Source organism: Cyprinodon tularosa, unplaced genomic scaffold, assembly GCF_016077235.1.
Source record: "Cyprinodon tularosa strain WSP-4 unplaced genomic scaffold, ASM1607723v1 ctg538, whole genome shotgun sequence".
Classification (NCBI taxonomy): Eukaryota; Metazoa; Chordata; class Actinopteri; order Cyprinodontiformes; family Cyprinodontidae; genus Cyprinodon; species Cyprinodon tularosa.
This window is the reverse complement of record NW_024039272.1, coordinates 71,208-97,106: the sequence shown is the minus strand read 5'-3', so window position 1 is coordinate 97,106 and position 25,899 is coordinate 71,208. Positions and strand designations below refer to the sequence as shown.

At 39.9% G+C, this 25,899-nt stretch overlaps 1 protein-coding gene across 1 annotated transcript in view; it reads right to left on the bottom strand.

Moving 5' to 3' along the window:
• Positions 1–25,899, bottom strand: part of LOC119796137 (collagen alpha-6(VI) chain-like) — a 73,848-nt gene that overhangs the window by 23,299 nt on the left and 24,650 nt on the right. The window contains exons 9-23 of the mRNA XM_038304553.1: positions 23,913–24,055; positions 19,619–19,711; positions 16,632–16,685; positions 15,942–16,013; positions 15,075–15,101; positions 14,918–14,962; positions 13,384–13,437; positions 13,136–13,198; positions 12,101–12,166; positions 11,847–11,900; positions 8,296–8,331; positions 8,151–8,213; positions 5,384–5,446; positions 4,633–4,697; positions 1,554–1,692 (exon numbers count right to left, since the gene is read on the bottom strand). Of these exons, the coding sequence (XP_038160481.1) occupies positions 1,554–1,692; positions 4,633–4,697; positions 5,384–5,446; positions 8,151–8,213; positions 8,296–8,331; positions 11,847–11,900; positions 12,101–12,166; positions 13,136–13,198; positions 13,384–13,437; positions 14,918–14,962; positions 15,075–15,101; positions 15,942–16,013; positions 16,632–16,685; positions 19,619–19,711; positions 23,913–24,055 (1,037 nt within the window). The remainder of the gene's footprint in view (positions 1–1,553; positions 1,693–4,632; positions 4,698–5,383; positions 5,447–8,150; positions 8,214–8,295; positions 8,332–11,846; positions 11,901–12,100; positions 12,167–13,135; positions 13,199–13,383; positions 13,438–14,917; positions 14,963–15,074; positions 15,102–15,941; positions 16,014–16,631; positions 16,686–19,618; positions 19,712–23,912; positions 24,056–25,899) is intronic.

Here is a 25,899-nt window from a genome sequence, read left to right as displayed (position 1 = left end):
AGAGTGGCTTGACACAAGGAATGCGACAGCAGAAACCCATGTCTTTCATACGTCTGTGTGTGGTGGTTCTTGAAGCACTCACTCCAGCTGCAGTCCACTCTTTGTGAATCTCCCCCACATTTTTGAAGGGGTTTTGTTTCACAATCCTCTCCAGGGTGCGGTTATCTCTCTTGCTTGTACACTTTTTTCGACCACATCTTTTCCTTCCCTTCGCCTCTCTATTAATGTGCTTGGACACTGAGCTCTGTGAACAGCCAGCCTCTTTAGCGATGACCTTTTGTGTCTTGCCCTCCTTGTGCAAGGTGTCGATGGTCGTCTTTTGGACAACTGTCAAGTCAGCAGTCTTCCCCATGATTGTGTAGCCTATAGAACTAGACTGAAAGACCATTTAAAGGCTTTTGCAGGTGGTTTGAGCTAATTAGCTGATTAGAGTGTGGCACCAGGGGCCATCAATTTTGAACCTTTTCACAATATTCTAATTTTCTGATATGATGAATTTGAGATTTTCATTTGTTGTCATTTGTAATCATCAAAATTAAACAAAATAAACATCTGAAATATATGAGTTTGTATGTAATGTATGAATATAATATACAAGTTTCACTTTTTAAATGGAATTACTGAAATCAATCTACTTTTTCATGATATTCTAATTTTATGACCAGCACCTGTACTTAACCGTTTAAAGCCCGATCCAAGAATAAAACAAAACAGAAAATATTTTTTTTTGGTTTGAATTCCTTATTTGGCCTTTTAACAAAATATGTAAAAAGATTAATAATTTATTACTATGCGATAAGTCAAGATTTGTGTAGTCTTCTGCCCTCTGTTATCAGGTATATCTGATTGTGTACAATAGGATTTTTAGCAAAGTTTTTACCATTAAATTATGCAAAAGGACGCAAAACATTTCAGAAACTGCATGTATCACATATGATACATTTGGCATTACAGGGTTAAGGAATAGCTGTATTAACCATACATGTACACAAAGTTTTATGGGGCCCCCAGGAACTTGGGGCCCTGGGCAAGGGCCTAGTTTTGCCTAATGGTAAAAAGGGCAAATTGATTTGGGAAAGGGGCAGGTGCTGCATGAGGGATACCAGTAGAAGAACATGTAGATTCTTCAGTTAGAGGCGAGGAGGAAGATGTTGTCTGAGAGCAGAGAAGGCCTGCACTCTGCAGCCAGCAGCTGTACATTCTGACACGCGTTCATTTTAGGAGGAGACAGATTGATTTTAGGGTTTGGATTCGTTTTTAATGTTTTTAATTAGCTGTTTTTCTTCCGGGCAGCAGACAAACTTCACAAAAAGATGCTGCAGTGAGGTAGAGTTTGGAGAAATGGCTCTGTTTACATGTCCAGAATGACGGATTAGGGCCCTGAAGGCTGCTTTTGTTTTCAGATCAACACCACATTAATCTGAATGAAACCTCATTAAAACTACATCATCATATAATCTGCAAATTAAACATCCATCTCAGATCTTCTGTAGCTTTATGGCTGCAGTGAATGACTGAAAACAGCTGCAGACTCTGAACCTCTGCCTGCTTACCGGCGGTCCTTTGGCTCCCCCTGGTCCGATGTCGCCCTTATCACCCACGTCTCCAGGTTGGCCCTTCAAGAAAAACAAAATCTTATTAACATCAGCCTCAAGATTTCCCATGTTGGACAAAGGCTGCTCCTTAACAAACCTGAGGAAAGCAGAGATGATTTAGCTCAACATTCCAACAGCCCTCACTGTTTTACTCTAAAGCAGGAAATTAAAAATACTGTAATTCTTCTGAGACTCAACACTGAAAAAAAAATAGAGGTTGACAGAACTTACATTTTCTAGGCAACGTGATGCATTTGGTTTTTTGAGTTTTCCTTACTTAAATTCACTGTGGTTGAGTTTACAAAGATTTTTGAGTTCTGCCAACTTAGGTTTTTGGAGTGTTACATAGAAATTTTGAGTTCTACCAACTTAGGTTTTTGAGTTTCACCTTTAAGTTCTGAGTTCTATCAACTTTGTTTTATGAGTTTGACATATAGATTTTGAGTTCTACAAACTCAGATTTTGTAGTGTTATCTGCAAGTTGAGTTCTATCAACTCAGTTTTTTTAGTCCTACCAATCGTCTTCACTACCAATCATTCAACACACAAAAAATTATGTTAATACAACATTTTTATTGCTTCAAGCCAAACATTGCATAGATACAGTATAAAACCATGTTCAACAACATAATCTTAACTGCACAGATCAAAGTAACCTGACACTGGACCAGAATGTTCTAGATTCGTAAGAGTGATGATGAGGGAAAAAACAGTAAGACACCATTTTAGTAAGAGGAAAACACACAGGTAATTTTTTGTGAAGTAAGTGTATTAACATATATGAAAAAATAACAGTTTTACAAATTTGGACGGCCTTCAGTTTGTTTTTTTCAATTGTAGTCTCTTTAAATTGGGTGCACCCTTTTAAAAAAAATAAAATGAAATAAAATGTCTTGTTTCCCAACGGAAAAAGAAAAAGGTTTTCCCTTTTTATCTCTGAGTTTTTCTTTTTAGTCCTACCACTCCGACAGGACGATGAATGCAAGAAAAGAAAGTCCTCTTCAGTCCAAATCCTTCTCTTCAATCCAAATCCAGATGTTCACACGGTTGGCTCGCCATCTCCATTTAAGGAGAGAATCCAGAATCCAGGGTATCCAAAAAACCCAGCCTGCATAGCACAACAGGGCTTGGTTAAATCCATTCACTTCTTGTTCTTAACTGTACAGTTTATATCTCTCCAAGTATGATAAATTTCAGTGTGTAATGTAACTTTTCTAACTCATTACGAATTAACTGCTGCATTACAGGGTTAACATATAAAATGTTAATGTCACTGTTTTTCTTGTAAAGCAAATAAAATCATGAAAGCAAAAAATCCACATGTAAATAATGTAAATAACAGTAAATACCCACATCGGATTAAGAAAGTAAAATAATGTAGTCTTGTAATATTCTGTGCCTGAGTGCAACAACACTGCACTACATAAAACAATTTAGAAATTTAATAAGTTATTACACTCAACTTAATGTCTCTTTTCATTTGTACAATGAAAATAACAGGCACACTCTTTTCTCTATGCATAAACACTCACCCGCACATGCGCGGCATAAACACGCACGCGCACACGCGCATTATACACGTGCACGTGCGCTGCTTTTCCTTTCATCAGAACGTGAAAAACATGTGAACTCATGCTTCAACTCGGTGGCAATACACCACAAGCGAATGCTAACTCACGGAGCTAACCGCTAACTGTCTGTACTTTGCAGCACTCACCGGGAAAACTGGTAAGGTCCCAGGGTCGTTCCTCCGTGGTTCTCCAGATGCATAAAATCACAATGTCCGCCAATCTTCTCAAACACGAGGGAAAAAGGCTGTGCCCTTGAAGAAAGGGATAGGAAACCCCGTACCGTAGTGGGCGTGTCCATGAACATAAGCAGTGCGCATGCCCATGAGTTTACAGTTGAGGGAACTCAAAAAATCTTGTATAGGCGATTTAAAACTCCTTGTTAAACCAACTTCTGAGAATTTGAGTTGGGCAAACGTGTATTTATTTGTTAGATGTCAAATTTATATTTCTGAGTCGGATTACAATACAATTGTGTGTTAGAACAACAATTGCCATTTACTTTTTTAACAGTGAAAGTTCTGAGCACAAGGTTGGCTTGAAGATTTGCAAATGATATCAACTACCAGTTTTAGTCCGTGAGGCAGACACCCTGTCTACTTTTAAGGCTTAAAACTTTCCTTTTTGATAAAGCTTCTAGTTAGAGTGGCTCAGGTTATCCTGAGCTATCTCTATAGTTCTGCTGCTATAGGCTTAGACTGCTGGAGGACATAGGGACCCCTTTTTCATCTTTCTGCTTCATTCTATCTCTATTCTCCCACTCTGCAGAATCTGTTAGTTCAATCTCTAACGTTCTGCTCTCTCTGCTTTTTCTCATAGTAGCTTCATCTGGTCTGTTCCTGTTTGGCTGTGACTCCATCCTGGAGAGAAATATCAGCTGTGCTGCTGCCATCAACACCTTTGTTTCTAGATGTTGGAGCTTGGCCTGTTTTCCAGTGTAGTCCTGTTTCTCTGACTGTGACTAACTGGATGTGCTCTCTTCATCCTCTGACATGGGAGCTGGCTCGGAGCTCGTCTGCCTGGCTGTGTGTTTCCTGGACGGGGCCGCCTGTGGAGCTGGTTGACAGTTGCCTTTTGTATCTATGCTTCTTTTTCTATGTCTGCTTCTGTCTTCTTGAACCCCAGTGGGCCTCAGCAGATGGCCGCTCACACTGAGCCTGGTTCTGCTGGAGGTTTCTTCCTGTTCAAAGGGAGTTTTTCCTCTCCACTGTCGCTACAAGCATGCTTAGTGTGAGGGATTGCTGAAGAGTCAATAACACGATGCTATCAGCTGGTTTTCCTTAGAGCTATAGAAATAAACTGAATAGAAAATGAATAGATGAAGATATTTATGTCTGAACCCTACTGGGTCTACCAAAACCTTGAAGCTCGGCTCCTTTCTTACATCTAGTCCAAACAAACAAGTTTATTCTAGTTATGGACAAACAGAGGAAATCTGTGGTAATGATGGTTGATGATGGAAGCTGCACACCTTCTGTCCATTAGCACCCGGACGTCCAGCAGCTCCTGGAGGTCCAGGCCGTCCCGGGTCGCCCTGCAGGAAAATCATCAGACTCAGAGGCTGACAGTAGAAGAGGAAAATCTCAGGACGTCATCAGTAACTGAAACTGTGGACTGGGTTTGTCACGACTAGTTTCTCCCACATAGAAAACAAAGACCTCCAGAGCAGGAGGAGACCTAGAGCCTGTTTGAGACCACCTGTCCAACCGCTGAAGCTGGGTCCAAACTAGGAACCATTAACCCAAACGGTCAATCTATAACGAAGAGTAAAAGAAGCTAAAGAGAAAATAATCAAGCTGCTAGTCAAAGACCCTCCAATTAAAAACCCAGATCTGAGGTTGGATCTTCAAAGGGCTGAGGGGAAACCAACATAAAGCAAAGGTTTATGCTCAAAGGTTACCTGTGGAGTACCACAGGGATCAGTGCTAGGACCAATTCTCTTTACTATATATATGCTCCCAATCGGTAGAGTTATTAGACAGCATGGGGTTAATTACAAACTAAGTACAATGCCACTCTACACTCACAGACTGGGCCTACTGTATGTGAGAGGGATCGGGGGGGTGATGACCTTTTAACAAAAGAACCTGAGGTTACCTTAGACTCACTGATCTGGTTTGGATCCCTGGATTCCATCAGGACCGATGTCCTCTAAGCCCTGCAGCTGTTCCCTGAGCTTCACCTTGGTGAGAGAGTCGGGCAGGTCAAGCAGGATCTTACCTGACGTCCAGGAAAACCTGCAATCCCCTTTGGTCCTCGCTGACCTTTGTCTCCTCTGGGTCCCTGCAAGGATCAGATCCGAATCAATGATCATCGAACACAAACCAGAACAGTCCCTTTTTTTCTCTCATTCAGGTTATATTTTCTGAGTAACTCAGAGCCACCATGTCCTGTTTCCCAACGCAAAAAACATTTGAACGTTTAGCCCTTACTTTCCCCCATTTAAACTGTAAAGCAAAAAAAAAAAAACTGTTCTTTTAGTAACTTTGTTTCCTTCTAGTTTCCCGCGTACTGCTTTAGAGAAAAGAAAAAACTTTAAAAATAGAAAGCTGGCTCCCTGGTTTAATGCAGAGCGGCGCACTCTGAAGTAAAATGCTAGGAAACTGGAGACAAGATGGCGCTCTGCGTGCCTAGGAATACCTAGTCTAGAAAAACAGTTTACTGCTGTATAAAAATACCCTTCATAAAGCAAGAGCAGCATATTTTTCCTCATTAATAGAGGAGAATAAGAATAATCCTGGACATCTTTTAATCCAGTTGTCAAATTTACCCAGAGCCATAGCTCTGTTGAACCGTCCATTCCACCTGCTCTTAGCAGCAATGATTTTATGGGATTCTTTATAAATAAGATTGATCTTATTAAAAATAAGATCATAAGCACTCCTCTATCCGCGATTGTACCTGAGGTAGTCATGGAATCTGAACCGGGTTTAGACTGCTTTGATCCAGTTGAACTCTCTGAATTAGCAAAACTATTGTCTTCATCTAAGCCTTCAACTTGTATGTTAGATCCAGTTCCAACCAGGTTATTTAAGGAGGTATTTCCTTCGATCTCCTCTGTTACAGGGATATGTACCAAAGGCTTTTAAGGTTGCTGGAATTAAACTTTCATCCTGTTAAAAGGACGTTTTTCCTCTCCACTGTTGCTACATGCACGCTTAGTGTGAGGGATTGCTGAAGAGTCAATGAGTCGATACAATCACCTGGTCTTCCTTAGATAGAAAAATTTGAACCTTTAATCTGACAGGAAGATCTGGTTGAATTATCTCCGTAAAGTGACCTAAGATGACATGCTGCTATAGGCTTAGACTGCTGGAGGACATAGGGACCCCTTTTTCATCATTCTGCCTCATTCTATCTCTATTCTCCCACTCTGCAGATTTGTTGGTTTATTTGTTAGCCGCTCACACTGAGCCTGGTTTTGGTTCTGCTGGAGGTTTCCTCCTGTTCAAAGGGGGTTTTTCCTCTCCACTGTCGCTACAAGCATGCTTAGTGTGAGGGATTGCTGAAGAGTCAATGAGTCGATGCAATCAGCTGGTTTTCCTTAGATAGAAAACTTTGAACCGATCTGACAGTCTGATCTAGTGAACTGGAAAGTGACCTGAGATGACATGATGTGAATTGGAGCTATAGAAATAAACTGAATAGAATTGAACAATAAGCTCCACTGTTTCTCTGCACAATCCAGTAGCAGACATGCAGAAGAAATTTTACACCTTAAAAACCTTAAAAGAATGTTTCTTAGTGTTTCCTGTATAAAGCTGTAATAAGAAAGAATTGAAGCAAAGCGCAGAGCTTGATCTTCATGAATGCTGGAAACTCAGTGGAACTCCACAGACACATTTGGCTCCAATCACCCTGAAAAGCTCCAGCAGATTTCCAAGGAAGTCTGAGAACCAGCCAAGAGCAGGAAACCCTCCAAAACCTGACATAATGTGCTGAGCTCTGTGTTTCTAAAACAGAGCAACAGGACTGAAGACGCAGGAGCCTCGGCTGACGGAGGCCGAGGACACGTTCCTAATGATCGGGAGTGATCTCTGCATGAGGTTTGCTGCTGCAAACGATCATAGCTGGGAAAACAGATCAACATTTAAAAAAAACCTGCAGCCATTTGGAAACTAGCTGTTAATGAAGGAAACAGCAGCGCAGTACAGCAAAGGCAAAGGTTTGATTTCAGCTTTGGTAGGGACACTATTGGTCTTCAGTTTCATTGGTCTGATGTCATCGGTCCTTTGCTAAAATATGCATGCTGTTTTTTCAACATATTGTCATTATCAGTGCGTATGAAGTCGTACGAAAAGTTATGCACACTATTACGTACGTTTTGGATTTTTTTCCTCAAAAAACCACATCAGTGTGCATGTGCTGGGAGAGAGAAAAAAAAAGCAGATCCGCGGACGGACGTAAAAATGGGAAAAACAGTGCAATCATCACTTCATGTCTCTAACTACGTTGCTTGCTGTTTTATATCTTAGGGTCAGGATTAGGGCTAATTGTAATTTATATTCTATATTCGTGAATGGTGCGTCAGATGTGCATACGACGAAAAAAACGTCCAAAACTTACGAAATTACGGTGCATAACTTTCCGTACGATTTCATACGCACTCATAATGAGAATAGGTTGGTTTTTTATGCTAAATGTGAGCTTTAGATGCATCTCCTACCTGCTCCTTTTCGAACAGAAAATATAAAATATGTCACATGGGCAAAATTATTTGTTTTATATTTTCATTCTTAAGTTTGTTTCATTCAAATTTTTTTCTTTTTTGATTGTTTTTACTGTCTGTTCGAAATAAATAAATAAATTATAAACATGTTGCTCCCATTTAATTATTGGTAGGGACAAGCAGGTCGATCCAAAATGTTGGAAGGGACATGTCCCTATGGTCCGTGAGCAAAGCTACGCCCATGCAGGACAGATAGGAAGCTTTGACAGGTTAAACTTCACCGCAGACTCAAACATGATGGAAAAGCTTTATTCTCACCTTTAGGCCTGAAACTCCCGGCACACCTGGGAGGCCTCGATCTCCTTTTTCTCCAGGATCTCCCTACAATGAGCAGATCACACGTTATGAACGCATCTTAGCAACCAAACTCTCATCAGCATGAAAGGTTTGATGGATCTCTTACCGGCGAGCCGCCTTGGCCTCGTCTTCCATCTCGACCCTACAGCAGACAGACGGTTCAGACAACAGAGCAAACACTGAACATCTACTAAAACATCATCTGTGATGAAGACGTCTTACACTGCAAAAAATGGAAATCTATGTAAGTAATTTTTTCTTCAAGTAAGTGCATTTTTTCTCCAATTGAGGACGAAAGTGAGAGACTTTGCCAATGGAACAAGACAATTTACATTTAAAATAAGAAAAAAACAATTGTATTATCTTATTTCAAGTTCATATTATCTAATTATATTATTTTAGGAGTAAAGATACTAATTTCATTGGCAAATCTTCATATTTACCTACTCAAATTAAGGGTAAATACACTTAATTTAAGAAATTTTTACTTATTTCTAGATTGTTTTTGCAGTGTAGAGCTGTTAACCAGATGGAAACAGGAGCAGGGGCGGATTTAGGAAATGTGGGGCCCTAGGCAAAGACAGGCAGGGGCCCCTCTGAATGGAGAAGACATCAAACAGCCCCATTCTACAGATGGAGAAATGTTAATAGAATAGACATCCATGATCTGTTCTAGGTTGTGTCCCTCTCTTCTTGTCCCTTTTCTTCTTGTTTTCCTCTCTATGTTTTGTACTCAGCTGACTTTTCATGCTGACTCTAAAGGAATGAAAGATTTTTTCCAAGCACTAACCTCACTTAGCTGATTGCTCCTTCCTGTGTTTCCAAAAAGGCCAAAGTAAATAACCCAGTCCTTCTTTTCACTGTAGACAAGCCATGATCTGCTTATTTATGGGGCGCCGTTTGTAAAGTTAGGCTGTCAATAATAAGGAGCAATATTTATGGTTATTAAGCGTGTTTTAAGAGAAAAATAAGGGGTTTATTTTTTCCCCAAAGTCATTTTTTCACTGTGCCGTTCATTCATTTATAAAAATCTTACTTTGATAAATAAATATTTAGCTTGTTGTTGGATTAATTGTACATAAGTTATTCTACTTTAATCATATTATACACATTTGTTATCTCTATCTTACTTATATTACAAAGAGTGTTGAAAGCTGTTGAACTTTACTTGTTGTAAGCCTGTGCAGGAGGTTGCTGGGGTCAAAGCTGGGTTAATGTTGTGAAACTCTGAGAGCTGCGCAGAGTTGCACACACCGCATGTGGAAAGAAACTTTCCTTATCTTATGATGTTGTATGATGTTGTACGAAAATTCTGGTTTCAACTGGGTTCTGTGATCCCCTCCCCTTAGCGGTTGAGACCACATTGTAACCAGGGCATTCCAAATAAAAAGCTTGGAAGACAGAGACTGCTTCAGAGTGGGTTGGAGGTTGTAGCTGAATGCAGTCTCTGATCCCCTCTCCTTGCAAGTAAATTATACTCAAATTCTCTGTGTCTTTCTTTGTGCAGGTTGCTGAATAAGGTGTTTGGTGTTTAAACCTAACACTTGTTAAATAAACATTTAGCTTCAAACTATTTAGTCTGCAAATTAAATATTTAGCTCCATGTTTAATATATAGTTTGTTAAATAATAATTTAGCTTAAAATTAAATATTTATTTAACAAACTAAATATTTTTGCTAATATGCAAATTGAGTTGCTGAAAAGCGGAGGTGAACTACCAAAGTAAAAGCCTGGGAATATCGATACACTTCCTACTCCAACATTATGCAGATGTGGACACATTCAGATTAGCCTTAAAATGCATTAAAGGTTAGTTTGTTAAAATATTTATTTAACAAACTAAATATTTAGTTGATTTGGTTTGGAGATGGTTGAAGCATTCCAAGGACGCAGAGAATTGTGAGTAGTTTTCCCTTTAATAAGGAGTGAGTGAGAACCATGAGAGAAAAACAGCATACAGTTTAAACCTCGTGAAGGACGGCGGTGTCCTCTATTTTTAATAGTTAAATTCCGCGCGGGGTAACGAGGTCCCCCTGTTGTACTAAAACCCTGACAATTCTAGACTCTATCAGGTAAAACAGAAATTTTAAAACAGTTAAAATCCGCGGGAGGGCAGTCTCCCCTAGTTGTAAACTAGTTAAATTCTGCGTAGGACGGCGGCGTCCTCTGTGTTTAAAATAAAGAAAACGGGAATAAAGTAAAAGTTAACTGCGCAGTGTGTGTGTGAGTGTGTGTGTGTGTGTGTGAAAGGAAATATAGATATCACTAGATATCTGTATTTCATACCAAAAAGACAAGGGTTAAATGGTGAGCTTTTGTGGATGTTTGTAGACAAGAAAACTCCACCTGCAAAGGTTGAAGTGAGTTTTACCACGAAAAGTAGTTGATCACCATCTTGTCTGAAGCCCCAGTGTTTAGAACACGACAGGTGTTGAAAACCCACTGGGCCCAAATTTAGTTCAAAATGGGAAAGGGGCAAAGTAAGAAAAACAGAAGTTATTGGAGGAACTCCAGTGTAAAGACTGGAAAGCAGTTAAAAATGATGACCCAGTGGCGGTAGAGCCGTTGTGTTACTGGATAAAAAACTACGGTTTTAATGGTAAATTGAGCACCACAAACGTAAAAGAATTACAACAAAAAATAAAAACTAAAACCAAAAATAAAGATACCCTGATGGCCAAAGAAGGTTTTAGTCAAACATTGGTGTGGATGAAATTAGCAGGACAGAGAGAAGAGGGAAAGCGTAGAGTTAAGAGAGAGAGAGAGAGAGACAAAGAAAAGAAAGAAAGAAAGAGAAAGTGAAGAAAGCAAAAAGAATAAGAACAAAGAATCCACTGTGTTTTATCAGCAGTCCAGAGGCCGAGGCCTATATATATATATATATATATATATATATATATATATATATATATATATATATATAGTTATTGTTTTTTTGTTTCATGTGTGAATATTGGATAAAAAACAAGTTTAACAGGACAGTTCCTTAACTTTAAGTCAGTTTAAGTGCAATTAGAGGGAGAGCGGGTATGAATAATAAGTTTTACTTCTTTAAACCCCTTTTCATACAATTTCTATAAATTTATGTAATTTCTCTGGATGTTTGTGTCGACAGGTTTATTTCATGGAGGGTTTTGCTTCAATTTCAGTTCCGGTGAATTTAGTTAGTTTGGAAATGTGTTTGTTTTGGTTGATGTAAACTAGTCTGTTTTGTGTGTATTTGGTTGATTCATTTATTGTTGTTTATCAAAAATTGTCTTAAATAAATTCCTATTAATTTCCAGGTCTTCATCGGCCTGAAGAATTTAATTGAAAACTTTCAAGTTCTCAAGTCGGTTCTGATGTCAGTCTGCGTTTTTGGTCCACGACATATTTATAACAAATGCGTCATAAATGATAAGAGAACAACGCTTGGACAGAGTTATTGATTTCTGCTCTTTTGTCTAAACGTTTCCATCAAATGAGGCTACTTCTAGTTTTGTAATGTGGCTTTATGCTCATTATATTCTGACTATTCTCATAGGTTTAATATTTTGACTTTATTTTAGTTATCTAGAACATGGAAATGTCTCTTAGCGTAGCATGGATACAGTGTTATAGATTTAAAAAAAATGTTTGAATTTAGTTTTAAATTGAGAAAATTTCAGAAAACTCACCTCGTTTCCTTTCTCTCCTTTTGCTCCTTTTATCCCGTCGCTTCCAGCTTCTCCCTATAGATGTAAAAATAACAGAAGTAAAAACGCTGATCTGATAATCAGCAGTTAGTGATGAACTGATCTGGTTTCTAATTTCTCTTCAACGAGCATCATCCATCCATCCATCCATCCATCATCCATCCATCCATCCATCCATCCATCCATCATCCATCCATCCATCATATCGACTCGAGCTGCTAAAAGATGTTTCTTACCGGCTCTCCTTGGTCTCCAGGGTCTCCTTTGCGTCCTCTTTGTTGGTTGTTGGGTCCCGGTTCTCCCTGTGAAATGAACCAAGATCTTAAGTGTGAGAAAAATAAACCCTGAGCTGGTTCAGCTCTAAAGCGGATCTTATTACAGTAAGTCTGGACCTTTTGGAAAGCTTCCTTTGTAAAACCATCAGAGCCGCAGCTCTTAGCTCCAGGGTTTGTTGATATAAAATCTAAACTTTCAGGCTCTTTCAGATCTGAGTCCAATTTAAAGTCTACAGTTCTCTGCAGAGATTTAGATGTTTGAAATTTATTACAGATGTGACATGTTTTATAAAAAGGCAGATAAATAAATAAAACTATAAAAAATACCCCCCCCCCACACACACACACACACACTTGGGATGGGAGGAGAGATCGGACCTCTGACATTTCAATAAAAGATTTATAAAAAAAAAATCATCAGCCTTATGTTAATTTGAATGCAGATCAATTTGTTACAATTTCATCAATTCAAAAACGGAAATTTAGAAATTCATCCATTTAGAAATTGAAAAAAAAATTCTCAATGAAAAAACACATTTTATAATTTTTTTCAGATTTTATTTTCAAGCTTTAAGAAAGAAAACATTTTTATAAAAATTTCTCTATATAAAAAAGTTTTACAGAATTTATTTATTTTTTAATAATTTTCTTAAAACAGTTTTTTTTCAAGCTTTAAGAAAGATACATTTTAAATGCATTTTTATATAAAAATAGTTTTCCAGAATTTACTAATTTTTTTTAATCAGATTTTTTTTTCAGGTTTTATTTTTCAGGGTTTTTTCAAATTTTTTTTATTTCAGATATTAATTTCAAAAATCCAAAGATATTTTTTTCTTTAAGATTTTTTTTTAACAAACCTTTTTAAAAAAAAAAGAAATCTGAATAAAAAGCTAACTAGGTTGATAAAACTAACGCGTTGTTTCTTTTATTTCACATAAATGTTAGCATTCTGACATTTTTAGCACCATGAAAAAAAGAAAAAGACGGGGAACGTACCGGATCTCCTCTCAGGCCTCGGTCTCCTTTCAGTCCTTTCTCACCTCTGGTCCCCGGGATGCCCTGAAGACGACAGACTCACCTCTTAGATCAATATAAGACAGACACTTACAGTATTTTATAGTTTCTTTGCAGATCTTTTCTTTTTTCCTTCTCTCAGATGTCTGAATTGCCCCAGATTAGATCGCGCTTCTGCGAATAAAAGAAAAACGCTGAGGTGAACGAAACCTTTCAGAGTTTTATTTTACCGAGCCTCCAGGATCTCCTTTTTCTCCTTTAATTCCAGCTACGCCTGCGTTCCCCTGCGGAGAGAAAAACATCCCAGATCACCAAACGGCTGATAGACGTCGTGGTTCCTACTAATGTTCTGGCAATGCCTTTGTTTGTAACAACAATTTTTCCTTCACCTAAACTTTCCAACATTATGTTTAGATATACACTAACCGGCCACTTTATTAGGTACACCTGTCCAACTACTCGTTAACACTTAATTTCTAAGCAGCCAATCACATGGCGGCAACTCAGTGCATTTAGGCATGTAGACATGGTCAAGACAATCTCCTGCAGTTCAAAGCAAGCATCAGTATGGGGAAGAAAGGTGATTTGAGTGACTTTGAACGTGGCATGATTGTTGGTGCCAGAAGGGCTGGTCTGAGTATTTCAGAAACTGCTGATCTACTGGGATTTTCACGCACAACCATCTCTAGGGTTTACAGAGAATGGTCCGAAAAAGAAAAAACATCCAGTGAGCGGCAGTTCTGTGGGCGGAAATGCCTTGTTGATGCCAGAGGTCAGAGGAGAATGGCCAGACTGGTTGGAGCTGATAGAAGGGCAACAGTGACTCAAATAACCACCCGTTACAACCAAGGTGGGCAGAAGAGCATCTCTGAACGCACAGTACGTGGAACTTTGAGGCAGATGGGCTACAGCAGCAGAAGACCACACCGGGTGCCACTCCTTTCAGCTAAGAACAGGAAACTGAGGCTACAATTTGCACAAGCTCATGGAAATTGGACAATAGAAGATTGGAAAAACGTTGCCTGGTCTGATGAGTCTCGATTTCTGCTGCGACATTCGGATGGTAGGGTCAGAATTTGGCGTCTACAACATGAAAGCATGGATCCATCCTGCCTTGTATCAACGGTTCAGGCTGGTGGTGGTGGTGTCATGGTGTGGGGAATATTTTCTTGGCACTCTTTGGGCCCCTTGGTACCAATTGAGCATCGTTGCAACGCCACAGCCTACCTGAGTATTGTTGCTGACCATGTCCGTCCCTTTATGACCACAATGTACCCAACTTCTGATGGCTACTTTCAGCAGGATAATGCGCCATGTCATAAAGCTGGAATCATCTCAGACTGGTTTCTTGAACATGACAATGAGTTCACTGTACTCAAATGGCCTCCACAGTCACCAGATCTCAATCCAATAGAGCATCTTCGGGATGTGGTGGAACGGGAGATTCGCATCATGGATGTGCAGCCGACAAATCTGCGGCAACTGTGTGATGCCATCATGTCAATATGGACCAAACTCCCTGAGGAATGCTTCCAGCACCTTGTTGAATCTATGCCACCAAGAATTGAGGCAGTTCTGAAGGCAAAAGGGGGTCCAACCCGTTACTAGCATGGGGTACCTAATAAAGTGGCCGGTGAGTGTAGTCTTCTTTGAACAGCTTTTAACCTTCTTTAAGTAATTTCTGCTTCTAAAATTAAAGTTCATGAATTAAAAAGGCAAAGATTGATTGAGAAACACCTCCAGCTGAAGCTTAGATGTACCCACCTGTTCTCCATTCACTCCATCCACCCCATTTTCTCCATCTTCACCCTGAAATGGCAAAAGAGAGTCACCAATTCACTGCCTCTATCCAAATCTCTACATTTTTCAGTGATTTAAATTAAACGCTAAGCTGTTGGTCTTAAATTGCTCTGTGACTCACCCTCTCACCCGAGGAGCTGTGAGATCCCTGCCAGTGGAAAGAACACATCTGTTAGAAGGCTTCTAGAGGGAAGTCCTGGGAGCAGCTGCACAACCTCACAGCTTTATTAGAAGCAAAGTCTCAATAGTTCAAGTAAATATTCTGGATAAAGGTCTAATTTTTTTAAGATTACTGAAATGCAAAAGAACTGAGGAGTGGCTCTGAGCAGAAGTGGCTCCACTGGGGACAGGCTGCTGGTTTTTAAAGTATTCACACAGATCGGAAGGTAAATGACCAACAAACTGAAATACGTGGTAAACTTTTATTTTCAGGGAAGTTTTGTAGAAGAACTTAAATGTTACGGATGACGACGCCTTATTGTCCAAGAAATAATCAACACAAAACAGGCAAGTTACTTTTCTGCAGAAAAAGACTCTGCCGGGACCTTCCTCCAGAGTTGCCCAGTTGGCTGATTGCTGCTCTTTGATTCCTCCCACTTTACATTTATTTATAACTTAGAATTAGTGCATCACAGGAAATCAATGAAAGTACATCTAAACCGATAAAGGGTGTGAATACTTTAGCTGGGTGAAGTGATTAAGTTCCAGTTTTCAGTTCAGGATTTATGGTGGTGAAGATCCTCAGTCATTCAGGTCAGAGTCATTCCCAAACCAGAAAATTAAAAACAATCCACTGGACTTTGTTGAAGAAGTTATGCTTCCCATCCAGGAAGCTTTTAAATTGAAAAAGCTTCCTGGATGGGAAGTGAAACGTCTTCAAACTTGGAAACAAAGTCCAGTGGATTGTTTTTAATTTTCTGTTTTTGAAATGACGGTTCAGGATGGTAGCAGCTTTTCTCTCTCCATACACCAGGACAGGTAGCCTTACCTTCTGTCCCCTGGGTCCAGGACATCCCTGGATCCCCTGGGGTCCAGGTAATCCAGGGGGGCCTCGTTTTCCCTGCAACAGCCAAACATGTGGAATTAACAGCAAACTCGTCACCGAACTCGGAGCAGATATGACCGTAAATCTGGACCAATTTCACACAGTTTGTCTGCTTTTGAAATTCGCCTGGCCAGTGACAGCAATTCCCAAGGCAAGCAAATCCCCCCCGAGGGGGCAAAAGGATTTTATATCATTGAGTCTGCTGGTTGCTGATTTCCACAATGGCAGATGTAGTGGTAAAAAAAAGTATACAATTATTAACTCCAGTTAAATAAAAAGATATGGATGGATTTCACTCACTCGGCAGTTTGTCTCCCTTAATTATGTTGATGATGAAAACTGTAAAGGTTTCACATTAAACCCCTGACTGGAATTGCTGATGCGAATGTAAACAAAGGTTCAGATCTTTTCAACTTCAATCTCATTCAAGGATTCAATCAGATGTCGCCAAGGTCACCAAAATCACGCCATTGGCCTCCCTTCATTCGCCGCTGACGCCTCACTCAGCTTCTTCTACACACACATAACATCCGAATCCTTCGCTCCAGCTGCCAAATTCATGTTGGGTGTGAACGAACCTTAATTCAGGAAAACTAACTGTAAACTTTGTAAAACAGTTAAGGCATAACTTACTGGTGACCCTTCATATCCAGGATAGCCGGGGTGACCCTTCTGACCAGGTGAGCCCTGTTAAGGAAACACAGAGAAGCTCAGAGGCAAAGCTTCAGGTAAAAAGGTCTGTAATCATCTGATTAGAGATAAAAAGCAGAAATCTATATATATATATACAAACTCATTTATAGTAGGTGCAAATTTGTCTAAGAGAGAGAGAAATCAAACTGACCAATCAGAGAGTAGATTGCACCTGTTGTACAGCGGATTAAGTGTCCAGTTAACTTTCTAAATCATAAAACCAGTTAATTCAGAGAACACTGTAGAAGAATAGCAAAGAAAAGTACTGGATAAATATGAACTGATTTGATCCAATAAATCAAATATGTTTTCTTTCATAAAATCACCAATAATTGCTCTTTAAATCTGGGTCAATTAACTTTTTATTTTTTGTTCAGGGATGAATGTTATTCTGTTTCCAGTTTTCTAAGAGATCACTAATCTTTTATCAGAAAATATAGTTTAGTTTACCTGTCTTCTGCAAAGGCTAGGCCTAGAGCTTTATCCTTTGATGAAGCTTATAGTCAGAGCTGCTCATGTTAAGCCGGGCTTCAGAGATGGGAAGTAACGAAGTACAAATACTTCGTTAATGTACTCAAGTAGATTTTTCTGATATTTTTACTTTACTTTACTACTTATTTTATGGCGACTTTTTACTTCTACTCCTTACATTTTAAAAAATTGTCTCGTTACTTTAGTTTTGAATCATTTCAATGGAGTTACCGTTATTATTTTTCACGTCATCAATACCAAATTCAATCTAATTGGATGGGAATCTACGTTGCATTTGACGCACCGCTACAAGATGAATCGACAGATTCGGCGGTATTCATTGGCGGCAAATCATTGCAGCTTGGTGGCGGTGGCGTTAGCATAGTAGCATGGACGACGAGATGATTGAAAATGAACACAACGGAGATCTAGTCCTATTGGCAGACATCCATTTAAAATGTAGGCAACGGCATGAAAAAAGTGGTTTCTACTTTTACTTTTATACTTTAAGTAAATTTACAAGCCTGTACTTTGTTACTTTTACTTGAGTAAAGAAGTTTAATCAGTACTTCCACTTTTACCAGAGTATTTTTTAACACAAGTATCTGTACTTTTACTCAAGTACGGAAAGTGAGTACTTTTGCCATCTCTGCCGGGCTTACACTGTATGATTTTTTTCCCTTTTCGGGCCGATTCTCCAGTTGTGCAAGAAGTTTTTTCAATCGGGCCGCCTCTCAGCCTGATAGTGCGTTGTATAGCTGTACAGGAGGCAATGAGGGGCAATCAGCTTCTAACGACCGCCTCCCCATCAGGAATCGTGAGGTCGGCAGAAAACCAAACATGTCTGAAATTCAGTCGGCCGTCGGATGGAGGTCGTGGGCGAATCCTGCTGTTGAAGCAGAACTACGAGCTGATTTACCAGAACCTCCAGCACTCTGCAAACAATGGAGTTCTTCTTCTTCCAGATTGACGAGTCGGAATAGCTCCATCTCACTGCGGAGCTGAGTCCGACATGGCTTTTAGACGTACAGTGTGAGCAGGTAGATCGCATCAGAGCTTCGGGTCGTATGGCGTGAGCTGGGAACTTTTAAACCCTGCGGTTTCGTTGTACAGTGTGAGCTGTAGCTGCGTGCAACGATTTAGAAAATCATACAGCATATGCCCGACTTTATCCAGAACAATATCTATAGTTATACTATTGGGTTAGACTGCTGGAGGACACAATGACAACTTTCCCTCCATCTGGTACATATTCCTACTAGTCTCAGACTTTCCAGTTTATTCCAGTATATAAACTTGTAGCTTTATGTTCTCTCTCATTTTTAATTTCATAGTAGCTTCATCTTCCCTGCTAGCCTGGTGAGACCATCCTGATCTCGCGAGCTTTCAAGGTTTCACTCGCAGATCAGTCTGGAGACTCTCCGTTGAAGAAAATTTGGAGCCGTTCACCAAACGAACGTCCAATCAGCGTTGGCTTTGAGGCGGGTTGAGGTGTGACGCAACGAGAAGCGCGACAGTTCAGTCTAAAGAACATGGCGGCTTCAGCCGATGAAACTAGCGTTAGCGTAGCTATCGAGCAAGTTTTATCGGAATTACAGAGTATTTCTTCACTGAAAGAAGAGCAAAACACTGCTCTGGAGGCTTTTCTCAGAGGAAAAGATGTTTTTGCTCTTCTCCCGACTGGTTTCAGCAAGAGTTTGATCTATCAATTGGCTCCTCTTCGTCGTCGCTCTGTTAGTACGTCATATGCTTCGTTGATCTGATTGGTTTATTTGGCCCGTCTATCACCAACATAGGCCAATCAGCTAACCAGTATTTTCACCCCTTCCCAAAATTACTTCAATGGAAGGTTTCCAGATGGATATGCGGAGCAAATCCATCTTCCAGTTATGACATCATCCTGGAATGGAGGCATCAGTTTCCTGTTCTTCTATAGATGATCTACTTAGCGTTGGCAGCGAATCACACTGCGCTGTGTCTCTGTGTTTGTAGTCTGTCTGTCCGTCTTGACCAGGAATGTTAAATAATAAAGTACTATAAATACTTTGTTACTTTGCTTATATAGAAGTTTTAGCTGACTATAGTTCAGTTAGGTCATCATTTTTATACTTTTTATTTCTTATATTTGTATGTAATTATCTGTTGTTTCTGCTCAAATTCAAAAGCAGACTTTTTTTTGTGGACATTTAAAAAAAAAGAGAAAACTGTCCAAATAATTTTCTCCATCTAGGCAGTGACTTTGTGCTTGAAGGCCGTTCTGCACCCAGTAGTTTGTCAAGTTCCAGTAAAAAAAACCTCAAGAACAATAAAATAAAGAAGCAAATAGAAAACACAAGTAGTATTTGCCCAGTATATTATTAAATGTTAACATCTTTATGTTGCTCTTTTTAAGTAAAATACTGTATAATCTTATGCTTTGACTTTCTACATACGTATAATGTTTCAGCCTCACTCACCTTAATTCCTGGCCTTCCAGGAGTACCAGGAGGTCCTGGGGGTCCGTAGCATTTACAAAAGACATTGCAGCAGATTCGATCTCCTACAGAACTCTGCAAAAGGTGAAAATAAAATACTCAGATTTTATTATTAATATTTACTCACTCACAAAAATCTGAATCTAACAATGGTAAATAGGGCTGGCCAGTAAATAAAGCAGTTTCTATGCATCACTATAGACAACCCATTAATACATACAGGTGCTGGTCATAAAATTAGAATATCATGAAAAAGTAGATTGATTTCAGTAATTCCATTTAAAAAGTGAAACTTGTATATTATATTCATACATTACATACAAACTCATATATTTCAGATGTTTATTTTGTTTAATTTTGATGATTACAAATGACAACAAATGAAAATCTCAAATTTATCATATCAGAAAATTAGAATATTACTGAAGACCAATAAAAACAAAGGATTTATAGAAATGTTGGCCAACTGAAAAGTATGAACATGAAAAGTATGAGCATGTACAGCACTCAGTATTTAGTTGGGCCTCCTTTGGCCTGTATTACTGCAGCAATGCGGCGTGGCATGGAGTCGATCAGTCTGTGGCACTGCTCAGGTGTTATGATAGCCCAGGTTGCTCTAATAGTGGCTTTTAGCTCTTCTGAATTGTTGGGTCTGGTGTATTGCATCTTCTTCTTCACAATACCCCATAGATTTTCTATGGGGTTAAGGTCAGGAGAGTTTGCTGGCCAATTAAGAACAGGGATACCATGGTCCTTCAACCAGGTACTGGTAGCTTTGGCACTGTGTGCAGGTGCCAAGTCCTGTTGGAAAATGAAATCTGCATCTCCAAAAAGTTGGTCAGCTGCAGGAAGCATGAAGTGCTCTAAAACTTCCTGGTATGTGGCTGCGTTGACCCTGGACCTCAGAAAACACAATGGACCAACACCAGCAGATGACATGGCACCCCAAACCATCACTGACTGTGGAAACTTTACACTGGACTTCAAGCAACGTGGATGAAGTGCCTCTCTTCTTTTCCTCCAGACTCTGGGACCTTGATTTCCAAAGGAAATGCAAAATTTACTTTCATCAGAGAACATGACTTTGGACCACTCACCAGCAGTCCAGTCCTGTTTCTCTTTAGCCCAGGCAAGACGCTTCTGACGCTGTCTGTGGTTCAAGAGTGGCTTGACACAAGGAATGCGACAGCAGAAACCCATGTCTTTCATACGTCTGTGTGTGGTGGTTCTTGAAGCACTCACTCCAGCTGCAGTCCACTCTTTGTGAATCTCCCCCACATTTTTGAATGGGTTTTGTTTCACAATCCTCTCCAGGGTGCGGTTATCTCTCTTGCTTGTACACTTTTTTCGACCACATCTTTTCCTTCCCTTCGCCTCTCTATTAATGTGCTTGGACACTGAGCTCTGTGAACAGCCAGCCTCTTTAGCGATGACCTTTTGTGTCTTGCCCTCCTTGTGCAAGGTGTCGATGGTCGTCTTTTGGACAACTGTCAAGTCAGCAGTCTTCCCCATGATTGTGTAGCCTATAGAACTAGACTGAAAGACCATTTAAAGGCTTTTGCAGGTGGTTTGAGTTAATTAGCTGATTAGAGTGTGGCACCAGGGGCCATCAATTTTGAACCTTTTCACAATATTCTAATTTTCTGATATGATGAATTTGATATTTTCATTTGTTGTCATTTGTAATCATCAAAATTAAACAAAATAAACATCTGAAATATATTAGTTTGTATGTAATGTATGAATATAATATACAAGTTTCACTTTTTAAATGGAATTACTGAAATCAATCTACTTTTTCATGATATTCTAATTTTATGACCAGCACCTGTACATAAAATATGTCAGATACATGTTTCCATAATTACACAAAACTCTGATCAATTAGCAGGAAGCTTCTCAACCTCTCACAGCCAAACAATTCAACTCAATTTAAATCTTTGTTTTTGTTCCTAGTTCTTGTTTTTAATACGTTAAAAAAAATAAAAATCTATAATTTTTGCTGTCAATAGAAGGCTGATATCGTGGTACGTTTTTCGCGTTATGACCCAGCTCTAACTGGGATCCAATAAATGTATTTCCCCTGGTTTTCTGTGTAAGTCGGTTTCCTGGTTTAAATTATATAAACTGTTATAATCATAATTAGGAAAAACAGGCTGGCTTTTAGAACAGCTACACCAACAAACCGAACCTTTGGGCGCTTAATATGACTTTAAAAGCTTAGAATTCAGAAAACATGATCCAACGCACTGGTGAAGATTCTCAGTCATCCAGGTCAGAGTCATTCCAAAAAATAAATCAATCCTCTGGACTTTGTTTCCCAGTTTGAAGACGTTTCTCTTCCATCCAGGAAGCTTTTTCAATTCAAAATGTCAGAAATAGCGTTTAGTTCCAGGTTTTATCGAGCAGCCCAACAAAGCCTGGTTTTAGTTTAGAAAACATGCAAATAGAAACGGATGAACGGTAGCCTAGGTGCCATTCCGAACTTAGTCCCGCCCACAACGTTTGAGGTCAGGAAGTTCGGTCTGGCATTGCTCAGTAGTAGCGTGAGTATGCTCGCACAATATCTGGTGGGCCAATCAAATTGTCAGGGTGGGTTTTATACAATGATGGACAGATGATCAACAGTAACATAATCAACCACGTCACCAAAGCGCGCTTGGGTGACAACAACAATGGCTGCCGCTGGAGAGTTGAGGTGAGTAGATTCTGCTATTGGGTCTGTTCTAGAAGATATCGACAGCAAATTAATTTTAAAAGAGGAACAGAGAAACGCGATCAAGGCTCATCTTCTTATTCTAGGCGTGTAACTGCACGCTTTGATTTTTGTTGACAACAACTATGCGTCGCTTAACATACGTCACGCACTCCGTTGCTCTTATTGGTTGTAGGTCTATCCAATTGAGAGCAGAGGCATTTTTTTTCCTGGTTAGTTCGAAACACGCCCCATAATCACAGCTCTATGGAGCAGCATCAGACTCATTCTGACTAGAATTGAGTAGGGCTACGTCAGGCTAGATGAACGGGTCAATCCCTTTGGAATGGGGGTCGTTTTTTTGCTTTGTCAGCCTGTAATACCTGAAACCTGTCTATGTCTCTGAAGGGCGGGTCGTTAAGGGGAATTCACCAGTCGTTTTCCACAATGGCGGTCAGACAAACAAAACAAGGCGGTAGGGAACCTAACAGGAAATACGCATAGAGTAGAGCGGATGTAGATTTCACCAATCAGAGGCCTCCTGTCTGCGCTCACCTACAATTTTGGAGAGGTGCAGCTGAGTGTCTGCGGAAGGGGGCGGGGCATATCTGCGTTCACTGCAACACACCTGGTTTCTGAGCATAAACCAGACTTAATGTAACAGCAGATATTAATTTTTAGCCACACTCCCTAATGGCCAGTGTGACGACCACTAAAGTGTTACATATTGTGTTTATGAAAAATAAAAAATTATATTTTATTTTCAATATAAACTACTGTATTTTATTTTAGAAAAGGGTATTCCCAAAGAGGTTGGATTTCTTTATGCAGCGGTTTGATTTCTCATTGAACGTGTATGTTGTAATGTTTATTTCATGCCAGCAGGGCGTTTCGGTTTTTAATGTCTTGCATTGTGTTTTCCATCATTACTGCATGATACTTGAAACTGAAAAGCTGATCTCTATCCTTCCGTAAAAGTTCAAAAAATCCACTGGACTTGATTTCCAAGATTTGAAGACGTTTCTCCACCTCTCCAGGAAACTTTCTCAATTCAAATGTCTGGATCCGAAGGGAGTTTGAGTCTTTATATAGACAAGGCCTTGTATCGCTTGGAAACATGCAAATCTTTAGGATGCACTAGCCTCTGTTTAAATAAATAAAACCCCCAGACCGATCTGAGCGGAGTGGTGTCTGCAGTTCAATGCAGCGAATATAAAATATTTTTCATTTTTTCTTTGTTAAATCACCTATAAAACAGACATGGTGACATTTAAAATAGTGGTTCCACCTGAAAAATATCCCTCAATGCCTTTCTGTCACACAAATACAAACAATTGTATCTACAAGTTATAGTTTAGGAGCTGAACTTGCTTTAATTCACAGATGGAATTTCAGGCGGAATTTCCCTGAAAAGTCCCTCAGGGCTTAAGCAGTTAAGCTGCGAATCAAAACATCCCTATTGTACCATTTAATGGGGATTTTAAGGCTGGAACTGTCTGGTTGCAACTAAATCTTAAGAGCCTTTAAGATGATGTACAAACTGCCGCTCTGAAGCTTTTTAAAAATGCAACGGTGACTCACAATCTCTTGTAGGATGACTTCGTTGATATTCTGAAGGTTGATGCTTAGAGGAGTCTTGTACTTGTGTCCTCTTCCGAACTCGACCATCTGGACCCGGAAGGCTTGAGTGACATCTAAGGCCACGACAAGCAGAGCGCTGACCCCTGCGGATGACAAAAAAGTTGTTTATTGATTATTGCTGCCATGATTCTGGGAGCTGTTGAGGCATTAACAATGCCCCGATTTTACCTGGATGAACGCTGCAACAAGTAAGCCGATTTTTTTAATTGTTTTATTTGAGCATGCATCCATTATCTGACATACTTGTCCCAACGGGGTTGCGAGGGGTGCTGGTGCCTATCTCCAGCAGTCAATGGGCGAGAGGCAGGGTCGACCCCGGACAGGTCGCCAGTCCATCGCAGGGCAACACAGAGACACACAACCATTCAGACACACACACACCTAAGGACAATTTAGAGAAGCCAATTAACCTAACAGTCATGTTTCTGGACTGTGGGAGGAAGCTGGAGTACCCAGAGAGAACCCACGCATGCTCAGGGGGAACATGTAGATTCCATGCAGAAAGACCGTGGGCTGGGAATCGAAAATAAGCTTTTTGTCAGGGTTCTGCCCTCTACTTGGGTTTATTTCTAGTTTCTTTGTATTATGTGCCTTTGCACTTCTTTAGTTCTTTAGTACTTTAGCACTAGATCTCTGCTGCCCTCTTGTGTTTGTTTCCTTCTCCCTTGGTGCCTTTTTCTTTAGTCCACTCACACCTGCTCCATATCTGCTGATTAGCTTGCGTAAGTTCAGTCTCCCTTTATATACTCCACCTCTGCATTCACTCAGGGGTGGTTTGTTGTTTTGTTGTTTTCCTCATCTCTGGCTTCCTATGTGAGTTTTCCCTGACATTTTGGGATTATTTTTGGGGTTCTTTGTATTTTAGTATTTTTCCGCAGTTGCTCCATTAAATCTGCGAAATTCCCCTCTGCGTCCCGGTCTCTTCATTTTCGGTCCTTAAAAACTTAACACTTGACACTTTTATCTATTTCAAGTGCATAGAATCTAAATTTCTCATTTTAAGTTGTGTTGCACCGATACCAATACCAGTATCAGGCGGGGCCCCAATCCTGCACTAAAATGGTGGTATTGGTATCGGCGAGAACCAACAAATAGTAGCCTGACGTAGTCCTACTCAATTCTAGTCAGAATGAGTCTGATGCTGCTCCATAGAGCTGTGATTATGGGGCGTGTTTCGAACGAACCAGGAAAAAATATGTCTCTTCACTCAATTGGATAGACCTACAACCAATAAGAGCAACGGAGTGCGTGACGTATGTTAAGCGACGCATAGTTGTTGTCAACAAAAATCAAAGCGTGCAGTTGCATGCCTAGAATAAGAAGATGAGCCTTGATCGTGTTTCCCTCTTTTTAAATTAATTTGCTGTCGATATCTTCTAGAACAGACCTAATAGCAGAATCTACTCACCTCAACTCTCCAGCGGCAGCCATTGTTGTTGTCACCCAAGCGCACTTTGGTCACGTGGTTGATTACCTTACTGTTGATCATCTGTCCATCATCGTATAAAGCCCGCCCTGACAATTTGATTGGCCCGCCAGATATTGTGCTAGCATACTCGCGCTACTGTTGAGCAATGCCAGACCGAACTTCCCGACCTGAAAGGTTGTGGGCGGGACTAAGTTCGGAATGGCACCCAGGCTAAACAAATAGGGCACTGATACCATTTTGAGAGCCAAAAGTTTCTTCATCTATTGTCACCCATTCCAGGTAGGCAATAAAAAGTTCTACTGGATTCACTTTGTTTTAGTCTGTTTCCTGCTTCACAAAGGAAGGTAGCAGCTTGACATGAAGCCATGATGGCAATTATTTTACATCCAAGTACAGGTGCTGGTCATAAAATTAGAATATGAAAAAGTAGATTGATTTCAGTAATTCCATTTAAAAAGTGAAACTTGTATATTATATTCATACATTACATACAAACTC